This window comes from Bombina bombina, chromosome 3 (assembly GCF_027579735.1).
Source record: "Bombina bombina isolate aBomBom1 chromosome 3, aBomBom1.pri, whole genome shotgun sequence".
Lineage (NCBI taxonomy): Eukaryota > Metazoa > Chordata > Amphibia > Anura > Bombinatoridae > Bombina > Bombina bombina.
The window spans coordinates 941973226-941998052 of NC_069501.1; the positions used below are offsets into that span (position 1 = coordinate 941973226).

General features: G+C 41.0%; 1 protein-coding gene across 2 annotated transcripts in view; it reads right to left on the reverse strand.

The window, feature by feature from the left end:
* SUGT1 (SGT1 homolog, MIS12 kinetochore complex assembly cochaperone) overlaps positions 1 to 24827 on the reverse strand; it is a 696093-nt gene that overhangs the window by 595040 nt on the left and 76226 nt on the right. For both annotated transcript variants that reach the window (XM_053707955.1, XM_053707954.1), the window contains exon 4: positions 7304 to 7394. In XM_053707955.1, the coding sequence (XP_053563930.1) occupies positions 7304 to 7394 (91 nt within the window). The remainder of the gene's footprint in view (positions 1 to 7303; positions 7395 to 24827) is intronic.

Consider the following 24827-nt stretch of genomic DNA (forward strand, 5'->3'; position numbering starts at 1 on the left):
AGGGATGTGTAGATACACATCCTTTAAGTCCACGGTGGTCATATATAGACCCTTCTGGATCATCGGCAAAATAGTCCGAATGGTCTCCATCTTGAAGGATGGGACTCTGAGGAATTTGTTTAGGATCTTGAGATCCAAAATTGGTTTGAAGGCTCCCTCTTTTTTGGGAACCACAAACAGATTGGAGTAGAACCCTTGCCCCTGTTCTGTTTTCGGAACTGGACAGATCACTCCCATGGTATATAGGTCTTCTACACAGCGTAAGAACGCCTCTCTTTTTGTCTGGTGTACAGACAATTGAGAAAGATGGAATCTCCCCCTTGGGGGAGAATCTTTGAAAGCCTGAGCAAAGAGAGAAAGTCTGTCCCCTACTAGATCCAGTCCCGGACCGGGGGCTACCCCTTCATGCTGTCTTGGTGGCAGCAGCAGGCTTCTTGGCCTGTTTACCCTTGTTCCAAGTCTGATTAGGTCTCCAGACTGACTTGGATTGAGCAAAATTCCCCTCTTGCTTTGCGGCAGGGGAAGAGGAACCACCTTTGAAGTTCCGAAAGCAACGAAAATTATTTTGTTTGGTCCTCATCTTGTCTTATCCTGAGGAAGGGCATGGCCTTTTCCACCAGTGATGTCTGAAATGATCTCTTTCAGTTCAGGCCCGAATAGGGTCTTACCCTTTAAAGGGATGGCTAACAGCTTAGCTTTGATCGATGACACATCAGCAGACCAGGACTTAAGCCATAACGCTCTACGCGCTAAAATGGCAAAACCTAAATTTTTCGCCGCTAGTTTAGCCAGTTGAAAAGCGGCATCTGTAATGAAAGAATTAGAATTAGGGCTCTCAAGCTAGCTATCTAGAATATCATCTAATGGGGTCTCAACTAGCCTCGAACCAAAAGGACGCTGCAGTAGTTACAGGAACAATGCACGCTATAGGCTGGAGAAGAAAACCTTGATGAACAAATATTTTCTTCAGGAGACCCTCTAATTTTTTATCCATAGGATCTTTGAAAGCACAACTGTCCTCAATAGGTATACGTTGGTTGTACGCTTAGCCAGGGTAGAAATAGCTCCCTCCACCTTAGGGACCGTCTGCCACGAGTCCCTAAGGAATACCTGGTCTATCCCACTCCTTAGTAACAATGTCCGAAATCCTCTTAGGGACCGGAAAAACATCAGTGTAGGCAGGAACCTCTAGAAATCTGTCCATTTTACACAATTTCTCTGGAACTACAATAGGGTCACAATCATCCAGAGTCAATAAAACCTCCCTGAGCAATAAGCGGAGGTGTTCTAGTTTAAATTTAAAAGCTGTCATATCCGAGTCTGTCTGAGGGAACATATTTCCTGAATCAGAAATCTCTCCCTCAGCCAGCAAATCCCTCACCCCCAACTCAGAGCATTGTGAGGGTACATCGGATATGGCTAATAAAGCGTCAGAGGGCTCAGCGTTTGTTTTAAAATGCACCAAATTTTTCTAAATTTTGCAAGCAGACACAATATATGTAGTTAAGATTGCCCCACAAGGAATTTTTATCACCTCTTTCACTTTACCCTTCCTAGTACTTAGAGTAGGCAAAGAGAATGACTGGGGGGTGGAGCTAAGGGAGGAGCTATATAGACAGCTCTGCTGTGGTGTTCTTTGCCACTTCCTGTTAGCAGGAGGATAATATCCCACAAGTAAAGGATGAATCCGTGGACTTGTCTTACCTTATAGAAGAAATAATTAACCACCCTTAAGGTCTTAATTCTTTCCTGGATCACGTTGAGGGGACCCTCCACCTCGATCAACTCGAATAAGGAGTCGCACCAGCAACTTTGGCTCTAGAACCTCTAACGTAGCCAAAACTTACTTCAGCAGAAAGCGTAAATGCTCAATCCTAAATCTAAAGTCTGGTTCCTCCGCAGCTGGAGTCTTAGAGGCAGCAGATTCCGACCCAGAAGTATCAGAGGCACCTTCATCATCGGATAATCTTGTATTGGATAAATCCAATAAGCTAGTAGATGACCCCTGGGAAGGATAACAATATTTGACCTTTCGCTTGCGCTTAGCAGGGTGAGTTAAAGCACTAAAGTCCGCAGACACTGCTGTTTGAGCGCCACGGGAAGCTGCATGTGTAATAGGAGATGACTGTAGGGTGCGCACCTCACGGGACGGAGACTCCTCAGAGGTGGACGGCTCAGTAGTACTAAACATAATGACTTTCCTTGACATGATTACCTTATCAAGGCAGGTGGAACATAATTGAGCAGGCAGGTATACCGTGGCCTCCTCTAAATATAGACAGCTATTAGATCTAGGTAAAGAGGGAGTACCCTCTAACGCATCAGAATCCTTCATAGCTTGCGCTTATAAAACGGCATCTTTATACCCCAATGGCTGTGGCACTCACCACCTCCTATGACCCAGGCCACACAGAGAAACCGCTTCATCTCTTTAAACCGCACGGTCAGGAACCAGGAAATCATTGTGACCACACCCGGACACGTGGCGTGCCATGCAAGACCGCCCCTGCTATATGAAAAAGGGTGCCAAGCTTAATAGACTGCGCAGCTTATCCCAAAAACTAGTAAACCTGTACGTTCCACATCTGCCACACATGTCACAGCATAAACATAATAAAAACATTTATGTGAATAACCCCCCCCCCCCTGTTCAATAATCCCCTTCTGGAGATATTAACCCTTGATTGCATACAGATAAAAGGAGCCACACTGTAACCCTGTCTTTTTGCGTTATCATGTGTTTAAAAAATGAAACAATCTTACCGGAATCTATGCTGTGGAACAGAAACACATCCTCTCAAGTTTGAAAGTCTTGTAGCATCGCTCCTGACATGGACTTGAGTGATGGAAGCAGGCAGTGAAACTCGTCAACACTGATTGCTTAAGAGTTTAAAATACGAGTCTGGATGGGTTCGCAGAAAGACACTCTCTGCATCTCCAGACCCTAACGTTCGTCAATGCTCTGAGAGGCTGACAAGACTACTTAAAACTCTAGTCCCATTCCTAAGGGTAGATACCCTTCATAAGGAACTACTCCGTATCTTCTGACACTTCTCTGCCAACCTCCTGTGATGAAAGGCAAAGAATGACTGGGATATGAGGGAAGTGGGGGAGGTATTTAAGCCTTTGGCTGGGGTGTCTTTGCCTCCTCCTGGTGGCCAGGTTCTGAATTCCCACAAGTAAGGAATGAAGCCGTGGACTCTCCTCATATTAAGAAGGAAAGGGGATTTAAGTGACTTTGCACATTCCATGGTTGTTGGTGCCAGATGGCTGCTCTGAGTAGTTAAAAAACTGCTGATCGACTGGGATTTTCACACAACCATCTCTAGGGTATACATAGAATGGTCTGAAAAGGAGAAAATATACATTGAGAGGCAGTTGTGTGGTTGACAATGCCCTGTTATGTCAGAGGTCAAAGGAAAATGGGCAGACTGGTTCGAGATGATAGAAAGGCAACAGTAACTCAAATAACCCCTTGGTACAACCAAGGTATACAAAATATCATCTCAGAATGCACAACCGTCGAACCTTGAAGCAGATGGGCTACAGCAGCAGAAGACCACACCAGGTGCCACTCCTGTCAGCTAAGAACAGGAAACTGAGGCTACAATTTGAAGATTGGCTACAATAGAAGATTGGAAAAACGTTGCCTGGTCTGATGAGTCTAGATTTCAGCTGCGACATTCAGATAGTAGGGTCAGAATTTGGAGTATACAACATGAAAGCATGGATCCATCCTGCCTTGTATCAACGGTTCAGGTTGGTGGTGGTGGTGTAATAGTGTGGAGGATATTTTCTTGGTACACTATGGGCACCTTAGTACCAATTGAGCATCGTTTAAACACCTGGCCTACCTAAGTATTGTTGCTGACCATGTCCATTCCTTTATGGCTACAGTGTACCCAACTTCTGATGGCTACTTCCAGCAGGATAATGCACCATGTCACAAAGGTCAAATCATCTCAAACTGGTTTCTTGAACATGACAACGAGTTCACTGTACTCCAATGGCCTCCACAGTCACCAGATCTCAATCCAATAGAGCACCTTTGGGATGTGGTGGAACGGGAGATTCGCATCATGGATGTGCAGCCGACAAATATGGAGCAACTGCGTGATGCTATCATGTCAATATGGGCCAAAACCTCTGATAAATGTTTCCAAAACTTTGTTGAATGTATGCCACAAATAATTAAAGCAGTTCTGAAGGCAAAAGGGGGCCCAACCCGATACTAGCAAGGTGTACTTAATAAAGTGGCCGGTGAGTGTATATTACAGGGAGTGCAGAATTATTAGGCAAATTAGTATTTTGACCACATCATCCTCTTTATGCATGTTGTCTTACTCCAAGCTGTATAGGCTCGAAAGCCTACTACCAATTAAGCATATTAGGTGATGTGCATCTCTGTAATGAGAAGGGGTGTGGTCTAATGACATCAACATCCTATATCAGGTGTGCATAATTATTAGGCAACTTCCTTTCCTTTGGCAAAATGGGTCAAAAGAAGGACTTGACAGGCTCAGAAAAGTAAAAAATAGTGAGATATCTTGCAGAGGGATGCAGCACTCTTAAAATTGCAAAGCTTCTGAAGCGTGATCATCGAACAATCAAGCGTTTCATTCAAAATAGTCAACAGGGTCGCAAGAAGCGTGTGGAAAAACCAAGGCGCAAAATAACTGCCCATGAACTGAGAAAAGTCAAGCGTGCAGCTGCCAAGATGCCACTTGCCACCAGTTTGGCCATATTTCAGAGCTGCAACATCACTGGAGTGCCCAAAAGCACAAGGTGTGCAATACTCAGAGACATGGCCAAGGTAAGAAAGGCTGAAAGACGACCACCACTGAACAAGACACACAAGCTGAAACGTCAAGACTGGGCCAAGAAATATCTCAAGACTGATTTTTCTAAGGTTTTATGGACTGATGAAATGAGAGTGAGTCTTGATGGGCCAGATGGATGGGCCCGTGGCTGGATTGGTAAAGGGCAGAGAGCTCCAGTCCGACTCAGACGCCAGCAAGGTGGAGGTGGAGTACTGGTTTGGGCTGGTATCATCAAAGATGAGCTTGTGGGGCCTTTTCGGGTTGAGGATGGAGTCAAGCTCAACTCCCAGTCCTACTGCCAGTTTCTGGAAGACACCTTCTTCAAGCAGTGGTACAGGAAGAAGTCTGCATCCTTCAAGAAAAACATGATTTTCATGCAGGACAATGCTCCATCACACGCGTCCAAGTACTCCACAGCGTGGCTGGCAAGAAAGGGTATAAAAGAAGAAAATCTAATGACATGGCCTCCTTGTTCACCTGATCTGAACCCCATTGAGAACCTGTGGTCCATCATCAAATGTGAGATTTACAAGGAGGGAAAACAGTACACCTCTCTGAACAGTGTCTGGGAGGCTGTGGTGGTTGCTGCTGCACGCAATGTTGATGGTGAACAGATCAAAACACTGACAGAATCCATGGATGGCAGGCTTTTGAGTGTCCTTGCAAAGAAAGGTGGCTATATTGGTCACTGATTTGTTTTTGTTTTGTTTTTGAATGTCAGAAATGTATATTTGTGAATGTTGAGATGTTATATTGGTTTCACTGGTAAAAATAAATAATTGAAATGGGTATATATTTGTTTTTTGTTAAGTTGCCTAATAATTATGCACAGTAATAGTCACCTGCACACACAGATATCCCCCTAAAATAGCTATAACTAAAAACTACTTCCAAAACTATTCAGCTTTGATATTAATGAGTTTTTTGGGTTCATTGAGAACATGGTTGTTGTTCAATAATAAAATTAATCCTCAAAAATACAACTTGCCTAATAATTCTGCACTCCCTGTATAGGAGACACAATGTAAAAAGCAAGCATGGACTTAACAGTTAAGTCAGAGAACAAAGAGAAAGATAGTCAAATGAAAAATAGGGAACCTCTAAGCGGAATACACACTAAATGAAAACTATAAGATATAACCTGGTATATGAAACAGAAATAACTCTTACCCCTTTCTTTCATATAGTAAGAAAATACTCTTACCCGAGCTGTAGCGAAGACACCTCAGTACAGCTCCCTAAAGTCAGAGCCTCTGGCCGCCCACAGCACAGCACTCTTTACCAATGAGGTGACTGTTCCACCTCTAAACCAATAGCCGTGCTAGCATACAGAACACTGTCAGATGACATGCACAGCTATTGGATTAGAGATGGAAATGTCACCTCATTGAGAGAAGAGCGCTGTGCCATGGGCGGCTGAAGGCGCTGACTTTAGTGAGCTGCTGCGGCACAGACAGGATGAGTTTAGCACTCTTTTTTGTAATAGGCAATGACTGAAACTAAAGTTTATTTTTAGTGATGATAAATCCTAGCATTTTTTAAACACTTGGTTTTATCATCACTAACCACCGAGTTACCATATCAGAAGCATATGAAGTAAAACAGCGCACAATCTCGAATTGTGAGTGCGGCTCAGTAGCACGGAGAATAATTACTGCTATACAATAAAAAACAAGAGCACCTATAGCCCTATATAGTCTGCATACAAAACATCTAGCCAGCGTGTACACTAAAGTCTAGTGTGAAGTCATAATTTCTTTAACATTACAGATGATGAAACATGAAAATGTACCTGCTAATAGCCTGTGGGCTATGGGAGTGCCAATATTCATTAGACTTTCCTGACAAGAACCTATTTCACTGTGCTTACCAGCCGTAGAAAGGACTGCTTCCCGTAGATAGCCCAACCAGTGCTGAGCCCATTACAGCAGAGGATGTAATTGAGGGGTATATACAAACCAACAGGAGGAAACTAAGGGATCGGTCCCCACGACTCCTGTGGCAGGCTTATGACTAACTCCTTCACCGGAAGTAATTGTGTCATTGCCCCATACTCCAATCTCCCCTCTGACTCTCAGAGGCAGCTCTCTGGGGGGGGGGAAATAGGGCTCAAATCAGTCTGAGGACCCCTATCAACAAAGACTCTGGAGCAAAGATTAGACTTGCATACCAGAAAGGTGGGAGCAAAGAAGTACTATTGTTGTTTTGGGAATCTTTGCCTCTTTCTAGTGGCCAGGAGTTGAATCCCAAAAGTAATGGATTGTGGACTCTCACCACCTTAAAAAATGGTGTGTGTAAATTTGCATTTTTTTCTGCACAATAAACATGAATAATCAGAATAACTAAGATTACAAAGTCTATCTTTGACAAAACACCATAGTGACACAACACGCTGAATGTAAAACAAGTTGAAAGAATGCTAGAAATAGTATTAGAATATGTAGAACTAAAAGAAAAGAAAATATGTGGTTATAAGAAGTTACCATTGTAATTCCGGAGAAGTATATGAGTATAAGCTCTTTGGCAGTAGTATTCTGCATTATCGGGCATCTCTTCTAAAGCTTTTGTCAGCTCCTATAATTCAAAGACAATTTTTCTTAAAACCATTGACATTTTTACACTTCCCAAAGTTAATTAAAAGCTGTGTTATGCTATTCTATAGCAGATAACATTCAACACAAACTTCACAGCTATAAGGAAAAATAAATAACAGAAAATAGTGCTAAATCAATAATAAATATTTGTACCAACAGCTGTTTATCGCCCATTCAAAACGCTCAATTCTTTAGAATCTACTGAATATTTGTATTTGTTATTACTTTCACTTGAAAAAAGATTGTGTGCAATATTCACATAAATTACAAAGTCACTGTTTAAATGAGAAGTGAAAGTCATTCATAGGTTCTCCGATTGCAGTAGGTCAGATTTTTTAATCTTTTTTTAAATTTTGAATACTTGGATAAGTATGCAAAACACTAATCAGCCATCACTGTTCTATAGTCATGAATACAAACCTCATTACAAACTCGGATTCCAGACCTCATGTTTTATTTTACAAAATCTGTAATATAGTCTAGAATTTTTATCTTCACAAATCCCATGCAAATCCAAATTTCAACACATTTAAAAAGGGACAGCAAACACCATAAAAGTTTAATTTAAAATGTCTAGTTTTGCACAATAAAACAACTTTGCAATATACTTTATTTATTTTGCCCCCTTTTCTGGCAATTTAACTTGGAAAATTTGTAATTTTCCAATTCTCAGAACATGAAATGTACCCTGCTGACTTCTCAAGACTAACCCTGGTACATATTTTCCTTAATTTAATTTAACCGATAACTGCAAAACTCAAGCCTGGATCGGCTCTTCCAAATAAATCAAATTGTCGCCAGAATTTGTTTTAAAAAGGTTTACATTTGTCAGACATGTTATTCTATAGTAACTAAACAGAAATGTCTTATTACAAAGTACTTACTGTCCCTTTAAATAATTTCTAACATAAAAAGTGACAGCACTGCTGGAAATGAGTATGTAGTAGAATACCAAGGATGGTCAATATTTACCCTGTGGGAAGGTGGTCAAAAATCCAAATTACATAAAAATAAAGAAGGGTTATTTTTCTTTGTGTTGTATGGAGGCTATAAACGAGATTTGACCCACAGTAGTAACTAGATACCTTGGCAGACAATTATGAAAATTTCCCACTCTAACAATAGTAAGCAATTTTAATAATATGGTAGTTTCAGAAGGGACCCTATGCTTTATGATCCATCTTTAACCCACTGGATAACTGATTCCCAGAGATCTTACCATCTTTGGATATTGTCACACTCCTTTCCATTAAGGAAATGAGAGGAGACAATGTGGACTACTGAGGACACTAAAGCTGGTGTGTGGTGACTTGTTAGTAAACTCTAGGCAGTGACTGGGTAACTATATACTTCTAAACCTCCATTGTTGTTGGTTCCCACTTCAGGGAGGTATTGTGGCTGGCTTTATAACTATCCCTCGCCTATAGCAGGGGATATCCTGGATGAAGACCTATTAGTCTGAGAAATTGGGTACTTCTTCTATTCTTTGTTTTAACAGCCCAAACTAATTTTCAGTGGCATTGTATTACTATAGATGAGCCATATATGTTTTGCTCTTTCTACTTTGTTATAGTCAAGATAATGTGCCCAGTGTTTATTGTATTTTATGTATGCATACTTCTACTTTCTAAATAGGTACTCAGGTAGCAGTTTATCTAACGCTAGTTGTGGACTCTTATTTTTATATTGCTCCACATATGAGGTGTACACATCGTGTGAAATATTAATAGTATTTAGTTTTTTTATCTCATTTGGCCTACTTTTCAACATTAATATGTAGTTATCTGCTATGTCATCGCAGAAAAACATAATTTATGTAAGAACTTACCTGATAAATTAATTTCTTTCATATTGGCAAGAGTCCATGAGCTAGTGACATATGGGATATACAATCCTACCAGAAGGGGCAAAGTTTCCCAAACCTCAAAATGCCTATAAATACACCCCTCACCACACCCACAATTCAGTTTAACGAATAGCCAAGAAGTGGGGTGATAAAGAAAGGAGTAGAAAGCATCAAAGGAAATTTGGAAATAATTGTGCTTTATACAAAAAATCATAACCACCATAAAAAGGGTGGGCCTCATGGACTCTTGCCAATATGAAAGAAATGAATTTATCAGGTAAGTTCTTACATAAATTATGTTTTCTTTCATGTAATTGGCAAGAGTCCATGAGCTAGTGACATATGGGATATCAATACCCAAGATGTGGAGTCTTCCACTCAAGAGTCACTAGAGAGGGAGGGAATAAAAATAAAAACAGCCATATTTCGCTGAAAAAAATTAATCCACAACCCAAAAAAATAAGTTTATTTTCATTTTTGAAAGAAAAAAACTGAAATCAAAAAGCAGAAGAATCAAACTGAAACAGCTGCCTGAAGAACTTTTCTACCAAAAACTGCTTCCGAAGAAGCAAATACATAAAAACGGTAGAATTTAGTAAATGTATGCAAAGAGTACCAAGTCACCGCTTTGCAAATCTGATCAACTGAAGCTTCATTCTTAAAAGCCCACGAAGTGGAGACTGATCTAGTAGAATGAGCTGTAATTCTCTGAGGTGGGGCCTTACCCGACTCCAAATAAGCTTGATGAATCAAAAGTTTCAACGAAGAAGCCTAGGAAATAGCAGAAGCCTTCTGACCTTTCCTAGGACCAGAAAATAAAATAAATAGACTGGAAGTCTTCCTGGAATCTTTAGTAGCGCTCCACATAATATTTCAAAGCTCTTACCACATCCAAAGAATGTAAGGATCTCTCCAAAGAATTAGGATTAGGACACAAGGAAGGGACAACAATTTCTCTACTAATGTTGTTAGAATTCACAACCTTAGGTAAAAATTGAAAAGAAGTCCGCAAAACTGCCTTATCCTGATGAAAAATCAGAAAAGGAGACTCACAAGAAAGAGCAGATAGCTCAGAAACTCTTCTAGCAGAAGAGATAGCCAAAACGAACAACACTTTCCAAGAAAGAAGTTTAATGTCCAAAGAATACATAGGCTCAAATGGAGGAGCCTGTAAAGCCTTCAGAACCAAATTAAGACTCCAAGGAGGAGAAATTGATTTAATGACATGCTTAATACGAACTAAAGCCTGTACAAAACAGTGAATATCAGGAAGTATAGCAATCTTTCTGTGAAATAAAACAGAAAGAGCGGAGATTTGTCCTTTCAAGAAACTTGCAGACAAACCCTTATCCAAACCATCCTGAAGGAACTGTAAAATTCTAGGAATTCTAAAAGAATGCCAGGAGAATTTATGAGAAGAACACCATGAAATGCAAGTCTTCCAAACTCTATAATAAATCTTCCTAGAGACAGATTTACGAGCTTGTAACATAGTATTAATCACTGAGTCAGAGAAACCTCTATGACTTAGAACCAAGCGTTCAATTTCCATACCTTCAAATTTAATGATTTGAGATCCTGATGGAAAATCGGACCTTGAGATAGTAGGTCCGGCCGTAAAGGAAGTGGCCAAGGCGGGCAACAGGACATCCGAACCAGATCCCCATACCAAAACCTGTGTGGCCATGCTGGAGCCACCAGTAACACAAAAGACTGTTCCATGATGAATTTGGAGATCACTCTTGGAAGGAGAACTAGAGGCGGGAAGATGTAAGCAGGTTGATAACACCAAGGAAGTGTCAGCGCATCCACTGCTTCCGCCTGAACATCCCTAAACCTGGACAGATATCTGGAAGTTTCTTGTTTAGATGAGAGGCCATGAGATCTATTTCTGGAAGCCCCCACATCTGAACAATCTGAGAAAACACATCTGGATGGAGAGACCACTCCCCTGGATGTAAAGTCTGGCGGCTGAGATAATCCGCCTCCCAATTGTCTACGCCTGGGATATACACCGCAGAGATTGGACAGGAGCTGGATTCCACCCAGGCAAGTATCCAAGATACTTCTTTCATAGCTTGGGGACTGTGAGTCCCACCCTGATGATTGACATATGCCACTGTTGTGATATTGTCTGTCTGAAAACAAATGAATGGTTCTCTCTTTAGCAGAGGCCAGAACTGAAGAGCCCTGAGAATTGCACGGAGTTCTAAAATATTTATTGGTAATCTCGCCTCTTGAGATTTCCAAACCCCTTGTGCTGTCAGAGATCTCCAAACAGCTCTCCAACCTGAAAGACTCGCATCTGTTGTGATTACAGTCCAGGTTAGGTGAACAAAAGAAGCCCCTTGAACCAAACAATGGTGATATATCCACCATGTCAGAGAGTGTCGTAAATTGAGATTCAAGGATATTAATTGTGATATCTTTGTATAATCCCTGCACCATTGATTCAGCATACAAAGCTGTAGAGGTCTCATGTGAAAACGAGCAAAGGGGATCGCGTCCGATGCTGCAGTCATGAGACCTAAAACTTCCATGCACATAGCCACTGAAGGAAATGACTGAAACTGAAGGAGCCGGCATGCTGCGACCAATTTTAAACGTTTCTTGTCTGTTAGAGACAGAGTCATGGACACTGAATCTATCTGGAAGCCTAAAAAGGTGACCCTTGTCTGAGGAATCAAGAAACTTTTTGGTAAATTGATCCTCCAACCATTATTCCGAAGAAACAACACTAGTTGATTCGTGTGAGATTCTGCAGTATGTAAAGACTGAGCTAGTACCAAGATATCGTCCAAATAAGGAATCACCGCAATACCCTGTTCTCTGATTACAGATAGTAGGGCAGAACCTTTGAAAAGATTCTTGGAGCTGTTGCTAGGCCAAATGGAAGAGCAACAAATTGGTAATGCTTGTCTAGAAAAGAGAATCTCAGAAACTGAAAGTGTTCTGGATGAATCGGAATATGAAGGTATGCATCCTGCAAGTCTATTGTGGACATATAATGTCCTTGCTGAACAAAAGGCAGAATAGTCCTTATAGTCACCATCTTGAAAGTTGGTACTCGTACATAACAATTCAAAATTTTTAGATCCAGAACTGGTCTGAATAAATTTTCTTTTTTTGGTACAATGAATAGGTTTGAATAAAACCCCAAACTTTGTTCCTGAGGAGGAACTGGCATGATTACCCCTGAAGAATCCAGATCTGAAACACACTTCAGAAAAGCCTGATCTTTTACTGGATTTACAGGGATGCGCGAGAGAAAAAAATCTTCTCACAGGAGGTCTTACTTTGAATCCTATTCGATACCCTTGAGAGACAATGCTCTGAATCCAATGATTTTGGACAGATTTTATCCAAAAATCCTTGAAAAACCTTAATCTGCCCCCTACCAGCTGAGCTGGCATGAGGGCCGCACCTTCATGCGGATTTAGGGGCTGACTTTGGTTTTCTAAATGGCTTAGATTTTATTCCAATTTGAGGAAGGCTTCCAATTGGAAGCAGATTCTTAGGGGGAAGGATTGAGTTTTTGTTCTTTATTCTGATGAAAGGAACGAAAACGGTTAGAAGCCTTAGATTTACCCTTAGGTTTTTTATCCTGAGGCAAAAAAAACTCCTCTTCCCCCATTGATAGTTGAAATAATAGAATCCAACTGAGAACCAAATAAATTATTACCTTGGAAAGAAAGAGATAGTAATCTAGATTTAGATGTCATATCAGCATTCCAAGATTTAAGCCACAAAGCTCTTCTAGCTAAAACAGCTAAAGACATGGATCTAACATCAATTTTGATAATATCAAAAATGGCATCACAAATAAAATGATTAGCATGTTGCAGTAAGCGAACAACGCTAGATATGTCAGAATCCAATTCGTGTTGCGCTAAATTTTCCAACCAGAAAGTTGATGCAGCCGCAACATCAGCCAAAGAAATAGCAGGTCTGAGAAGATGACCTGAATATAAATAGGCCTTCCTTAGATAATATTCAAGCTTCCTATCTAAAGGATCCTTAAAGGAAGTACTATCTTCCATAGGAATAGTGGTACGTTTAGTAAGAGTAGAAATAGCCCCATCAACTTTGGGGATTTTTTCCCAAAACTCTATAGATTTTGCTGGTAAAGGATACAATTTTTTTAAACCTTGAAGAAGGAATAAAAGAAGTACCTGGCTTATTCCAATCCCTAGAAATAATATCAGAAATAGCCTCAGGAATGGGAAAAACCCCTGGGGAAACCACAGGAGGTTTAAAAACAGCATTTAAACGTTTATTAGACTGAACGTCAATAGGACTGGTTACCTCAATATCCAAAGTAATTAACACTTCTTTTAATAAAGAACGCATATACTCTATTTTAAATAAATAAGTAGATTTGTCAGTGTCAATGTCTGCGGAAGGATCTTCTGTTTCAGATAGATCCGCATCAGAAGACGATGAATTATTATGTTGTTGGTCATTTGAAATTTCATCAGCTAAATGAGAAGTTTTAAAAGACCTTTTACGTTTATTAGAAGGTGGAAATGCAGACAAAGCCTTCAGAAACAAATTCTTTAAAATTTACAGGTATATCATGCACATTAGAAGTTGAAGGAACTGCAACTGGCAATGTATTATTACTGATGGAAACACTATCTTGCATGTAAAAGTTTATCATGACAACTATTACAAATCACATTCGGTGGAATAATTTCTACAACTTTACAACAAATGCACTTAGCTTTGGTAGAACCGATGTCAGGCAGCAATGTTCCAGCAGAAACTTCTGAGGCAGGATCAGATTGGGACATCTTGCACAATGTAAGAGAAAAAACAACATATAAAGCAAAATTATCTATTTCCTTATAAGACAGTTTCAGGAATGGGAAAAAAAATGCAATAGCATAGGCCTCTGAAAGCAAAAAGCAAGAGGCAAACAAACAAGGGGTATTGAAATAATGAAAAAAATTTGGCGCCAAGAATGATGCACAACGTAACGTAAATTCTTTTTTGGCGCAAAAAAATACCGGAAATGACACACTTGCGTCACTAATGACGCCCGTGTGAAAGGTCTCGGCGTCACGTATGACGCCGGAAATGACGAAGTTGCGTCATAAACTTACTTTTTCACGCCAAAAATTTTTTCGCGACAATAATGACGCAATAAAGTTTAGCATTTGACGCAACCGCGGGCCTAATACCCGCAATTACAAGAAATAGTCAATTGAAAAAAAAAAAAAAAAACCTCAGGTAAGAAATAAATTTCTTAAAAATGTTTACATTCCAAAATATGAAACTGACAGTTTGCAGAAGGAAATACATGAACCTGACTCATGGCAAATATAAGTACAATACATATATTTAGAACTTTATATAAATGCATAAAGTGCCAAACCATAGCTGAGGTGTCGTAAGTAATAAAAAACATACTTACCAAAAGACACCCATCCACATATAGCAGATAGCCAAACCAGTACTAAAACAGTTATTAGTAGAGGTAATGGTAAATTGAGAGTATATCGTCAATCTGAAAAGGGAGGTAGGAGATGAATCTCTACGACTGATAACAGAGAACCTATTAAATAGACCCCCATTAGGGAAATCATTGTATTCAATTAAGTGATACTCCCTTCACGTCCCTCTGACATTCGTTGTACTCTGAGAGGAATCGGGCTTCAACAATGCTGAGAAGCGCATATCAACGTAGAAATCTTAGCACAAACTTACTTCACCACCTCCAAAGGAGGCAAAGTTTGTAAAACTGAATTGTGGGTGTGATGAGGGGTGTATTTATAGGCATTTTGAGGTTTGGGAAACTTTGCCCCTCCTGGTAGGATTGTATATCCCATAAGTCACTAGCTCATGGACTCTTGCCAATTACATGAAAGAAATGTAGCATGTCTGCAGAAAGAACAGGACACGTGCAGGAACTGTTAGTGCTTTAACTTTGCTGTACTGTTAGTGCTTTAACTTTGCTGTACTGTTTGACATCAGGTTGTTCTTTTAAAACAGCTCTGTACACTGGCTGCACTGTGTAAGTTTTCCTTAATACAGTGCAGCCAGAGTGACGTGCTGTTTGAAAAGAACAGTCAAATATGGGGCAGCATATTGATTGCGATTTTTCAACCCCACCCCCTTAGCCTTTCGCGGTCTGCAAGGCTGTGACTACTGAATGCAAGATGTTCTTGTTAGCAATACAGCTTTTTTTAATCAAAATATACTTTACCTTATAATTATATGATGTTAGACCAAGAGCAAAGGAAACACATTTATCCAAGAGATATTTTAAAAACTTAAAATGTATTTTTTTTCTCTGCAGCTAATTTTGCAATGAAATTTTCAGCTGCTGCAATATATTATAAAACTTTAAGAAAATGATTTACTGTATTCTCCAGTTAACCAACACATTGTAATTTAGTTGGTGCTCTAAGAGTAACAGCCTAATTAAAAATTGAATTTCAAAATGACCTGCAGAAAAAATTTCACTAAAAAATCTTCTCGCAGTAAGTAGAAAAAAGTTCTGCTTCTAGGCACATTTACCCCCATTTTTTTTATTTATGTCCTTTTTTACTTACTGGTAAGCTCTTTATAAATTACATTCCCTTATTTTACTTTTGCTCTAGGTGGCTTTACATTTCCCCTTTCATTAATCCATATTTGTTAGGCACCCTAAATTGAAATAGGTTGACTATTTTACCCATTATATATATTAGTTATACGATTTGGCTGAAGTCAGTGCGCAGCTCATATATCTAGATGTAGTTTAATATTATTAGTGTCAATCTCTCTACAGAGAGACAAATCAGATTTATATTCTATTATTACCTTTGTCAATGTGTTCAAAATGTGCATTGTTACATCAATGATTTGGGTCCAAAAGTGGTAGCACAATACCTGAATACTAAACCATACAGACTGATGAAGCACAGAGAGTCAAGCAGCCCAGTTAAAGGTGTTCAAGGCACATTTGTTTGTCCATACACAATAATGGACGGTAAATCCTATTGTAAATTCATTACATTTCAAGGTGAGCTTTGACACACAAAAAGTGGGCCTTACTTCCTGTTCACGAGCCCTGATCCTACCACCAAACTGTCAACAACACATGTAAAGCACTTGTTCTAGGCTGCACCTGGGAAATATAAATACTTGCATGTAGTGCAACCGGGATTGTAGCATGTAGCAAGCTAAGAAATGTAGTTACCAGGCTATTTCTCTCTCATCATAAATTCACATAGTGCATGTGTCACTTTTCCCCTTTTCAGTGTAGGCTTCAAAAGGGAGGAGCAGAGAAGAGTATGCAAAGCTGGGACCCCTGTAAGCAACACTGTGTGCATGTGATCTTTTAGGAAGGCTACCCCACAGCACCTCTAGGATGCTAAGGTATAAGAATGCTATGACCAGGCTGAACAGAACTTGTAGGCGCATGGCTGAGTTGCTTAAGTAAAAAACATAATTTATGCTTACCTGATAAATTTATTGCTCTTGTAGTGTGTTCAGTCCACGGGTCATCCATTACTTATGGGATATATTCTCCTTACCAACAGGAAGTTGCAAGAGGATCACCCAAGCAGAGCTGCTATATAGCTCCTCCCCTCACATGTCATATCCAGTCATTCGACCGAAACAAGACGAGAAAGGAAAAACTATAGGGTGCAGTGGTGACTGGAGTTTTAATTAAAATTTAGAACTGCCTCAAAAAAAGACAGGGCGGGCCGTGGACTGAACACACTACAAGAGAAAACATAATTTATGCTTACCTGATAAATTCCTTTCTCCTGTAGTGTAGTCAGTCCACGGGTCATCCATTACTTATGGGATATTAACTCCTCCCTAACAGGAAGTGCAAGAGGATCACCCAAGCAGAGCTGCTATATAGCTCCTCCCCTCTACGTCACACCCAGTCATTCGACCGAAAACCAAACGAGAAAGGAGAAATTATAGGGTGCAGTGGTGACTGGAGTTTAATTTAAAATTTAGACCTGCCGTAAAAACAGGGCGGGCCGTGGACTAACTACACTACAGGAGAAAGGAATTTATCAGGTAAGCATAAATTATGTTTTCTCCTGTTAAGTGTAGTCAGTCCACGGGTCATCCATTACTTATGGGATACCAATACCAAAGCTAAAGTACACGGATGATGGGAGGGACAAGGCAGGAACATTAAACAGAAGGAACCACTGCCTGTAGAACCTTTCTCCCAAAAACAGCTTCCGAAGAAGCAAAAGTGTCAAATTTGTAAAATTTTGAAACGGTATGAAGTGAAGACCAAGTTGCAGCCTTGCAAATCTGTTCAACAGAGGCCTCATTCTTAAAGGCCCAGGTGGAAGCCACAGCTCTAGTGGAATAAGCTGTAATTCTTTCAGGAGGCTGCTGTCCAGCAGTCTCATAGGCTAAACGTATTATGCTACGAAGCCAAAAAGAGAGAGAGGTGGCCGAAGCCTTTTGACCTCTCCTCTGTCCAGAATAAACGACAAACAGAGAAGAAGTTTGCCGAAAATCTTTAGTTGCCTGTAAGTAGAACTTCAGGGCACGGTCTACGTCCAGATTATGCAAAAGACGTTCCTTCTTTGAAGAAGGATTAGGACATAATGATGGAACAACAATCTCCTGATTGATATTCCTGATAGAAACAACCTTAGGTAAAAACCCAGGTTTAGTACGCAGAACTACCTTGTCTGAATGAAAAATCAGATAAGGAGAATCGCAATGTAAGGCAGATAACTCAGAGACTCTTTGAGCCGAGGAAATAGCCATCAAAAACAGAACTTTCCAAGATAAAAGCTTAATATCAATGGAATGAAGGGGTTCAAACGGAACACCCTGAAGAACTTTAAGAACCAAGTTTAAGCTCCACGGAGGAGCAACAGTTTTAAACACAGGCTTAATCCTAGCCAAAGCCTGACAAAAAGCCTGGACGTCTGGATTCTCTGCCAGACGTTTGTGTAAAAGAATAGACAGAGCAGAAATCTGTCCCTTTAATGAACTAGCGGATAAACCCTTTTCTAAACCCTCTTGTAGAAAAGCCAATATCCTAGGAATCCTAACCTTACTCCATGAGTAACTCTTGGATTCACACCAATATAAATATTTACGCCATATCTTATGGTAAATTTTTCTGGTAACAGGTTTCCGAGCCTGTATTAATGTATCAATAACCGACTCCGAAAAACCACGCTTTGATAGAATCAAGCGTTCAATCTCCATGCAGTCAGCCTCAGAGAAATTAGGCTTGGATGGTTGAAAGGACCCTGAATTAGAAGGTCCTGCCTCAGAGGCAGAGACCATGGTGGACAGGACGACATGTCTACTAGGTCTGCATACCATGTCCTGCGTGGCCACGCAGGCGCTATCAGATTCACCGATGCTCTCTCCTGTTTGATCCTGGCAATCAGTCGAGGTAGCAACGGAAATGGTGGAAACACATAAGCTATGTTGAAAACCCAAGGGGCTGCTAGTGCATCTACCACTGGACCTGGATCCGTAACAAGGAAGCTTGGCGTTCTGGCGAGATGCCATGAGATCCAGCTCCGGTTCGCCCCAACGAAGAATCAGTTGAGCAAATACCTCCGGGTGAAGTTCCCACTCCCCCGGATGAAAGGTCTGGCGACTTAGAAAGTCCGCCTCCCAGTTCTCCACGCCTGGGATGTAGATCGCTGACAGGTGGCAAGAGTGAGACTCTGCCCAGCGAATTATCTTCGAGACTTCCAACATCGCTAGGGAACTCCTGGTTCCCCCTTGATGATTGATGTAAGCCACAGTCGTGATGTTGTCCGACTGAAATCTGATGAACCTCAGTGTTGCTAACTGAGGCCAAGCTAGAAGAGCATTGAATATTGCTCTTAATTCCAGAATGTTTATTGGGAGGAGTTTCTCCTCCTGAGTCCACGATCCCTGAGCCTTCAGGGAGTTCCAGACTGTGCCCCAGCCTAGTAGGCTGGCATCTGTTGTTACAATCGTCCAATCTGGTCTGCGAAAAGTCATTCCTTTGGACAGATGAACCCGCGACAACCACCAGAGAAGAGAATCTCTGGCCTCCTGGTCCAGATTTAGTAAAGGGGACAGATCTGAGTAATCCCCATTCCACTGACTTAGCATGCATAGTTGCAGGCGCGCAAATGGCACTATGTCCATTGCCGCGACCATTAAGCCGATTACTTCCATGCACTGAGCTACTGATGGGCTTGGAATGGAATGAAGGACACGGCAAGCATTTAGGATTTTTGATAACCTGGACTCCGTCAGGTAAATCTTCATCTCTACAGAATCTATAAGAGTCCCTAGAAAGGGAACCCTTGTGAGTGGAAACAGAGAACTCTTTTCCATGTCACTTTCCACCCATGCGACCTCAGAAATGACTTTGCATTTTGAAAACTTGACGCTTGTATCAGAATGTCGTCTAGGTACGGAGCCAACGCTATGCCTCGCGGTCTTAGTACCGCCAGAAGCGAGCCCAGAACCTTTGTAAAAATTCTCGGGGCCGTAGCTAACCCGAAGGGAAGAGCTACAAACTGGTAATGCCTGTCTAGAAAGGCAAACCTTAGGTACCGATAATGATCTTTGTGAATCGGAATTTGAAGGTAGGCATCCTTTAAGTCCACTGTGGTCATATACTGACCCTCTTGGATCATGGGTAGGATGGTTCGAATAGTTTCCATTTTGAACGATGGAACCCTTAGGAATTTGTTTAAGATCTTCCGGTCCAAGATTGGCCTGAAGGTTCCCTCTTTTTTGGGAACCACAGATTTGAGTAAAAACCTTGCCCTTGTTCCGTCCGCGGAACCGGGTGGATCACTCCCATTACTAAGAGGTCTTGTACACATCATAGAAATGCCTCTTTCTTTATTAGGTTTGTTGATAACCTTGACAGATGAAATCTCCCTTGTGGAGGAGAAGTTTTGAAGTCCAGAAGGTATCCCTGAGATATGATCTCCAACGCCCAGGGATCCTGGACATCTCTTGCCCAAGCCTGGGCGAAGATAGAAAGTCTGCCCCCCACTAGATCCGTTTCCGGATAGGGGGCCCTTTCTTCATGCTGTCTTAGGGGCAGAAGTAGGTTTTCTGGCCTGCTTGCCCTTGTTCCAGGACTGGTTGCCTTTCCAACCCTGTCTGTAACGAGTAGCAGTTCCTTCCCGTTTTGGAGCGGAGGAAGTTGATGCTGCTCCTGCCTTGAAATTACGAAAGGCACGAAAATTAGACTGTTTGACCTTTGATTTGGCCCTGTCCTGAGGAAGGGTGTGGCCCTTACCTCCAGTAATGTCAGCAATAATCTCTTTCAAGCCGGGCCCGAATAAGGTTTGCCCTTTGAAAGGAATATTAAGCAATTTAGATTTAGAAGTCACATCTGCTGACCAGGATTTAAGCCATAGCGCTCTGCGCGCCTGGATGGCGAATCCGGAGTTCTTAGCCGTTAGTTTGGTTAAATGCACAACGGCATCCGAAACAAATGCATTAGCTAGCTTAAGTGCTTTAAGCTTGTTCATAATTTCATCCAATGGTGCTGTGCGAATTGCCTCTTCCAGAGACTCAAACCAGAATGCCGCCGCAGCAGTGACGGGCGCAATGCATGCAAGGGGCTGTAATATAAAACCTTGTTGAACAAACATTTTCTTAAGGTAACCTTCCAATTTCTTATCCATTGGATCTGAGAAAGCACAACTATCCTCCACCGGGATAGTGGTACGCTATTGCTCCCTCCACCTTAGGGACCGTCTGCCATAAGTCTCGTGTGGTGGCGTCTATTGGGAATATTTTTCTAAATATCGGAGAAGGGGAAAAGGGCACACCGGGTCTATCCCACTCCTTGTTAATAATCTCTGTAAGCCTTTTAGGTATAGGAAAAACGTCAGTACACACCGGTACCGCAAAGTATTTATCCAGCCTACATAATTTCTCTGGGATTGCAACCGTGTCGCAATCATTCAGAGCCGCTAACACCTCCCCTAGCAATACACGGAGGTTCTCAAGCTTAAATTTAAAATTTGAAATTTCTGAATCCGGTCTCCCCGGATCAGATCCGTCACCCACAGAATGAAGCTCTCCGTCCTCATGTTCTGCAAATTGTGACGCAGTATCGGACATGGCTCTCGTGTCATCGGCGCGCTCTGTCCTTAACCCAGAGCTATCGCGCTTGCCTCTTAACTCAGGCAAATTAGATAATACTTCTTTCATAACATTAGCCATATCATGCAAAGTGATTTGTAAGGGCCTTGATGTACTTGGCGCCACAATCTCACGTACCTCCTGAGCGGGAGGCGAAGGTACTGACACGTGAGGAGAGTTAGGCGGCATAACTTCCCCCTAGTTGTCTAGGGATAATTTCTTTACCGGTAAAGACTGACTTATTTAAAGTAACATCAATACAATTGGTACACATATTTCTATTGGGCTCCACATTGGCTTTTAAACATAATGAACAAGTAGATTCATCTGTATCAGACATGTTTAAACAGACTAGCAATGAAAAAATCTTTCAATAAATTTACAAGCAATAGAAAAAACGCTGCAGCGCTTTTAAAAACACAAAAAAACTGTCACAGTTGAAATAACAATGAACTAATTCAGTTATAGCCAACAATTTTAACAGTAAATGTATGAAATTAGCAGAGGATTGCACCCACTAGCAAACGGATGATTAACCCCTCAATACCCAAAAACGGATAATCAATTTAAGATTTAACGTTTTTATCACAGTCAAACACACTGTCACAGGTCTGCTGTGACTGATTACCTCCCTCAAAAATGAATTTTGAAGACCCCTGAGCTCTCTGGAGACGTCCTGGATCAAGGAGGAAGAAGCAGGAAGACTGTGCTAGAATTCTAACTGCGCAACAAGGCGCTAAAAAAAGGCCCCTCCCACTCATGTTATAACAGTGGGAGACCTGATATAACGGTTTCTATGCAGAAATATACGTTAGCCATATGGAAAAAATCATGCCCAAAAAGATTTATCACCAAAGTACCTCACAAAACGAATAACATGCCAGTAAACGTTTTAAAAACAAACTTTTCCAATGTTATGCAAAGTTATCACTAAGCCTGCTACCAGTCGCTTCTACTGCAGTTAAGGCTCATACATTATTACAGTATTAACAGTATTTTCTCAGTCAAATTCTAGTCCCTAGAAAATAACTCAACTGCGCATACATTTAACAGCCTAATACCAGTCGCTACTAGTGCATTTAAGGCTGTACTTACATCATATGGGTAACAGCAGTGTTTTCTTAGTCAATTCCATTCCTAGAAAATATTTTACTGCACATACCTCATTTGCGGGGGACCCCGCATGCTTGAAGTTACCCCACTCCTCAGAATGTGCGAGAACAGCCAGTGGATCTTAGTTACGTCTGCTAAGATCATAGAAAACGCAGGCAGATTCTTCTTCTAAATACTGCCTGAGAGAAAAAAACAGCACACTCCGGTGCCATTTTAAAATAATAAACTTTTGATTGAAGAATAATTAAGTAAAAAACTCCTATCTCCTCTCGCGACCTCCTTCTTTGTTGAGACTTGCAAGAGAATGACTGGATATGACATGTGAGGGGAGGAGCTATATAGCAACTCTGCTTGGGTGATCCTCTTGCAACTTCCTGTTGGGAAGGAGAATATATCCCATAAGTAATGGATGACCCGTGGACTGAACACACTTAACAAGAGAAATAAAGCATTTGTTTAACAGTACAGCAGCTGGGGAGGCGAGGTGTATACTGCTACTCTTGTTTGTGACAGCCATCACGTGACTGGCAGCTCCATGTGCATGCGTTACATGATCGAGAGTGCCCAAAATAAGTGACTTTATCCTATTCTACTATTTTGAGCCAAGTGCTAAGGGATTGACATAGTCCATTGACATTCCCAAGCTACTACTACTATATACTAAAAACAAATCAGAGTCCTGTCTTGCAAACAAGAGGTTAATTAGCTTGCCAATATGCTCACTCTTTATTCTGTGCAGATGCTTATACTTAAAGGGCCACTGTAAGTAAATATTTTCTATGCCTGTTACTAACTACCCCAAATACTCTTTTTATCAATAGCATTTCATTAACATATCTCTACCGTATATCAGAAATCTTGTCTGCAAATTTAATTGTTTTCCAAACCCACTCCGTGGGTATCCTTTGCTCTGTACCAATCCGTTTACAATACCTAGGTTTCAAAATGGCGCTTTAAACACAAAGTTATTGGTTTAAGTATTTTGAACACTCAGTGCTGAAAATAGTGGGCAGGATAACGTGACATCATCGGCGAATAAAAGATATAACTTTTAGAACGTTATGAAACTTCGTTTTGGAGAAAATATAGGTCAGTAGGTTTTAATTAATGTTTATTAACTTTAATATGTTAGTTGTTTAGCTTAAAAATTATAACAGAAAGTAATCCTTTAATAGGAAACATTGCAATATGTATTCATCTATTTAAATTGATTTTACCCATTATTTATTTTTTTACACTATATTTGTGCAGTATTACTTCCTGCCTCTGCCCTACAAGGAGGAGGCAGCCTCTGTAGGAAGGGTTATCTTAGCTTGATGTCATAGAACTTCTAGACTGGTTTACTATAAAGTGACTCCCTCTCTCAGAGTTGACAGAGTAAGACTTAGGTTTAAAAATGTTTCACACTTATCACATTGGGGGCAAGGGCTATACTGAGAATTTCTAGGAGCTAATTTTGAAAGAAAACAAGTTGTTGGGTTTTTTTTTGTTTTTTTACACAATCTGCTTCTCTTCATGATTACTTTCATTTCATTTGCAGCGTAATGGGATTTATATTGGCGGCAGGAATTTTTAACTGCTAACTTCTCCCTACACAGTAAAGTTTCCATTTCCAGCGAGCTCCATAAAATTTCAATAGGAGACATCTCGCCACTCGCAGGGACTGCCCCTTTTTAAGATAATTCTACCAGGGCAGCACCTGCAAGGGTCAGCATGAAAAACACGTTTGATCTGGCAAATTGTTTTCCCATTGCAAGTATAGAGACTATTTTCTATATTTAACCCCTTAGCGACAAAGGATGTATCAGGCACGTCCTACAAAAAGTGTCAGTTAAGGGTTTCAAGCTCTTGAAGTGATCTTTATCACTTCCAGACGCTATCAACGTATTGCAGTGATGCCTCGATATTGAGGCATCCTACAATACCCTTTGTATAGCCACCGATGCAGAGAGAGCCAATCGTTGGTGGGTGGGAGCCATAGCAGAGAGGCGGGTGGGAAGCCCATCGCTGGTCCACTTCCTGTCAGGCCGGATGATGGTGCCTGTAGCGGGGAGAGCGCGTTTGGGTGCGTGGGAGCAGGTGGGACTGGGACTGCTACACTACAGAAAAGCGCAAGGGATGGAGGGAGAGGGGGGGAATAAATGTTTGGAAAGGGATCTTGTAGAGGGAGGGGGGCAGCTACACTATAGAAAATTGGGGTATTATTTATTTACAAAAAAAAAAGCATTTTTTTTTTAATTTACTTTTTTAACAAACTGGGTACTGGCAGACAGCTGCCAGTACCCAAGAAGGCGGCAACTAGGTAGAGGGGAGAGGGTTAGAGAGCTGTTGGGGGAGGGGGGGGATCCAACACTGCAGAATACCTATAAA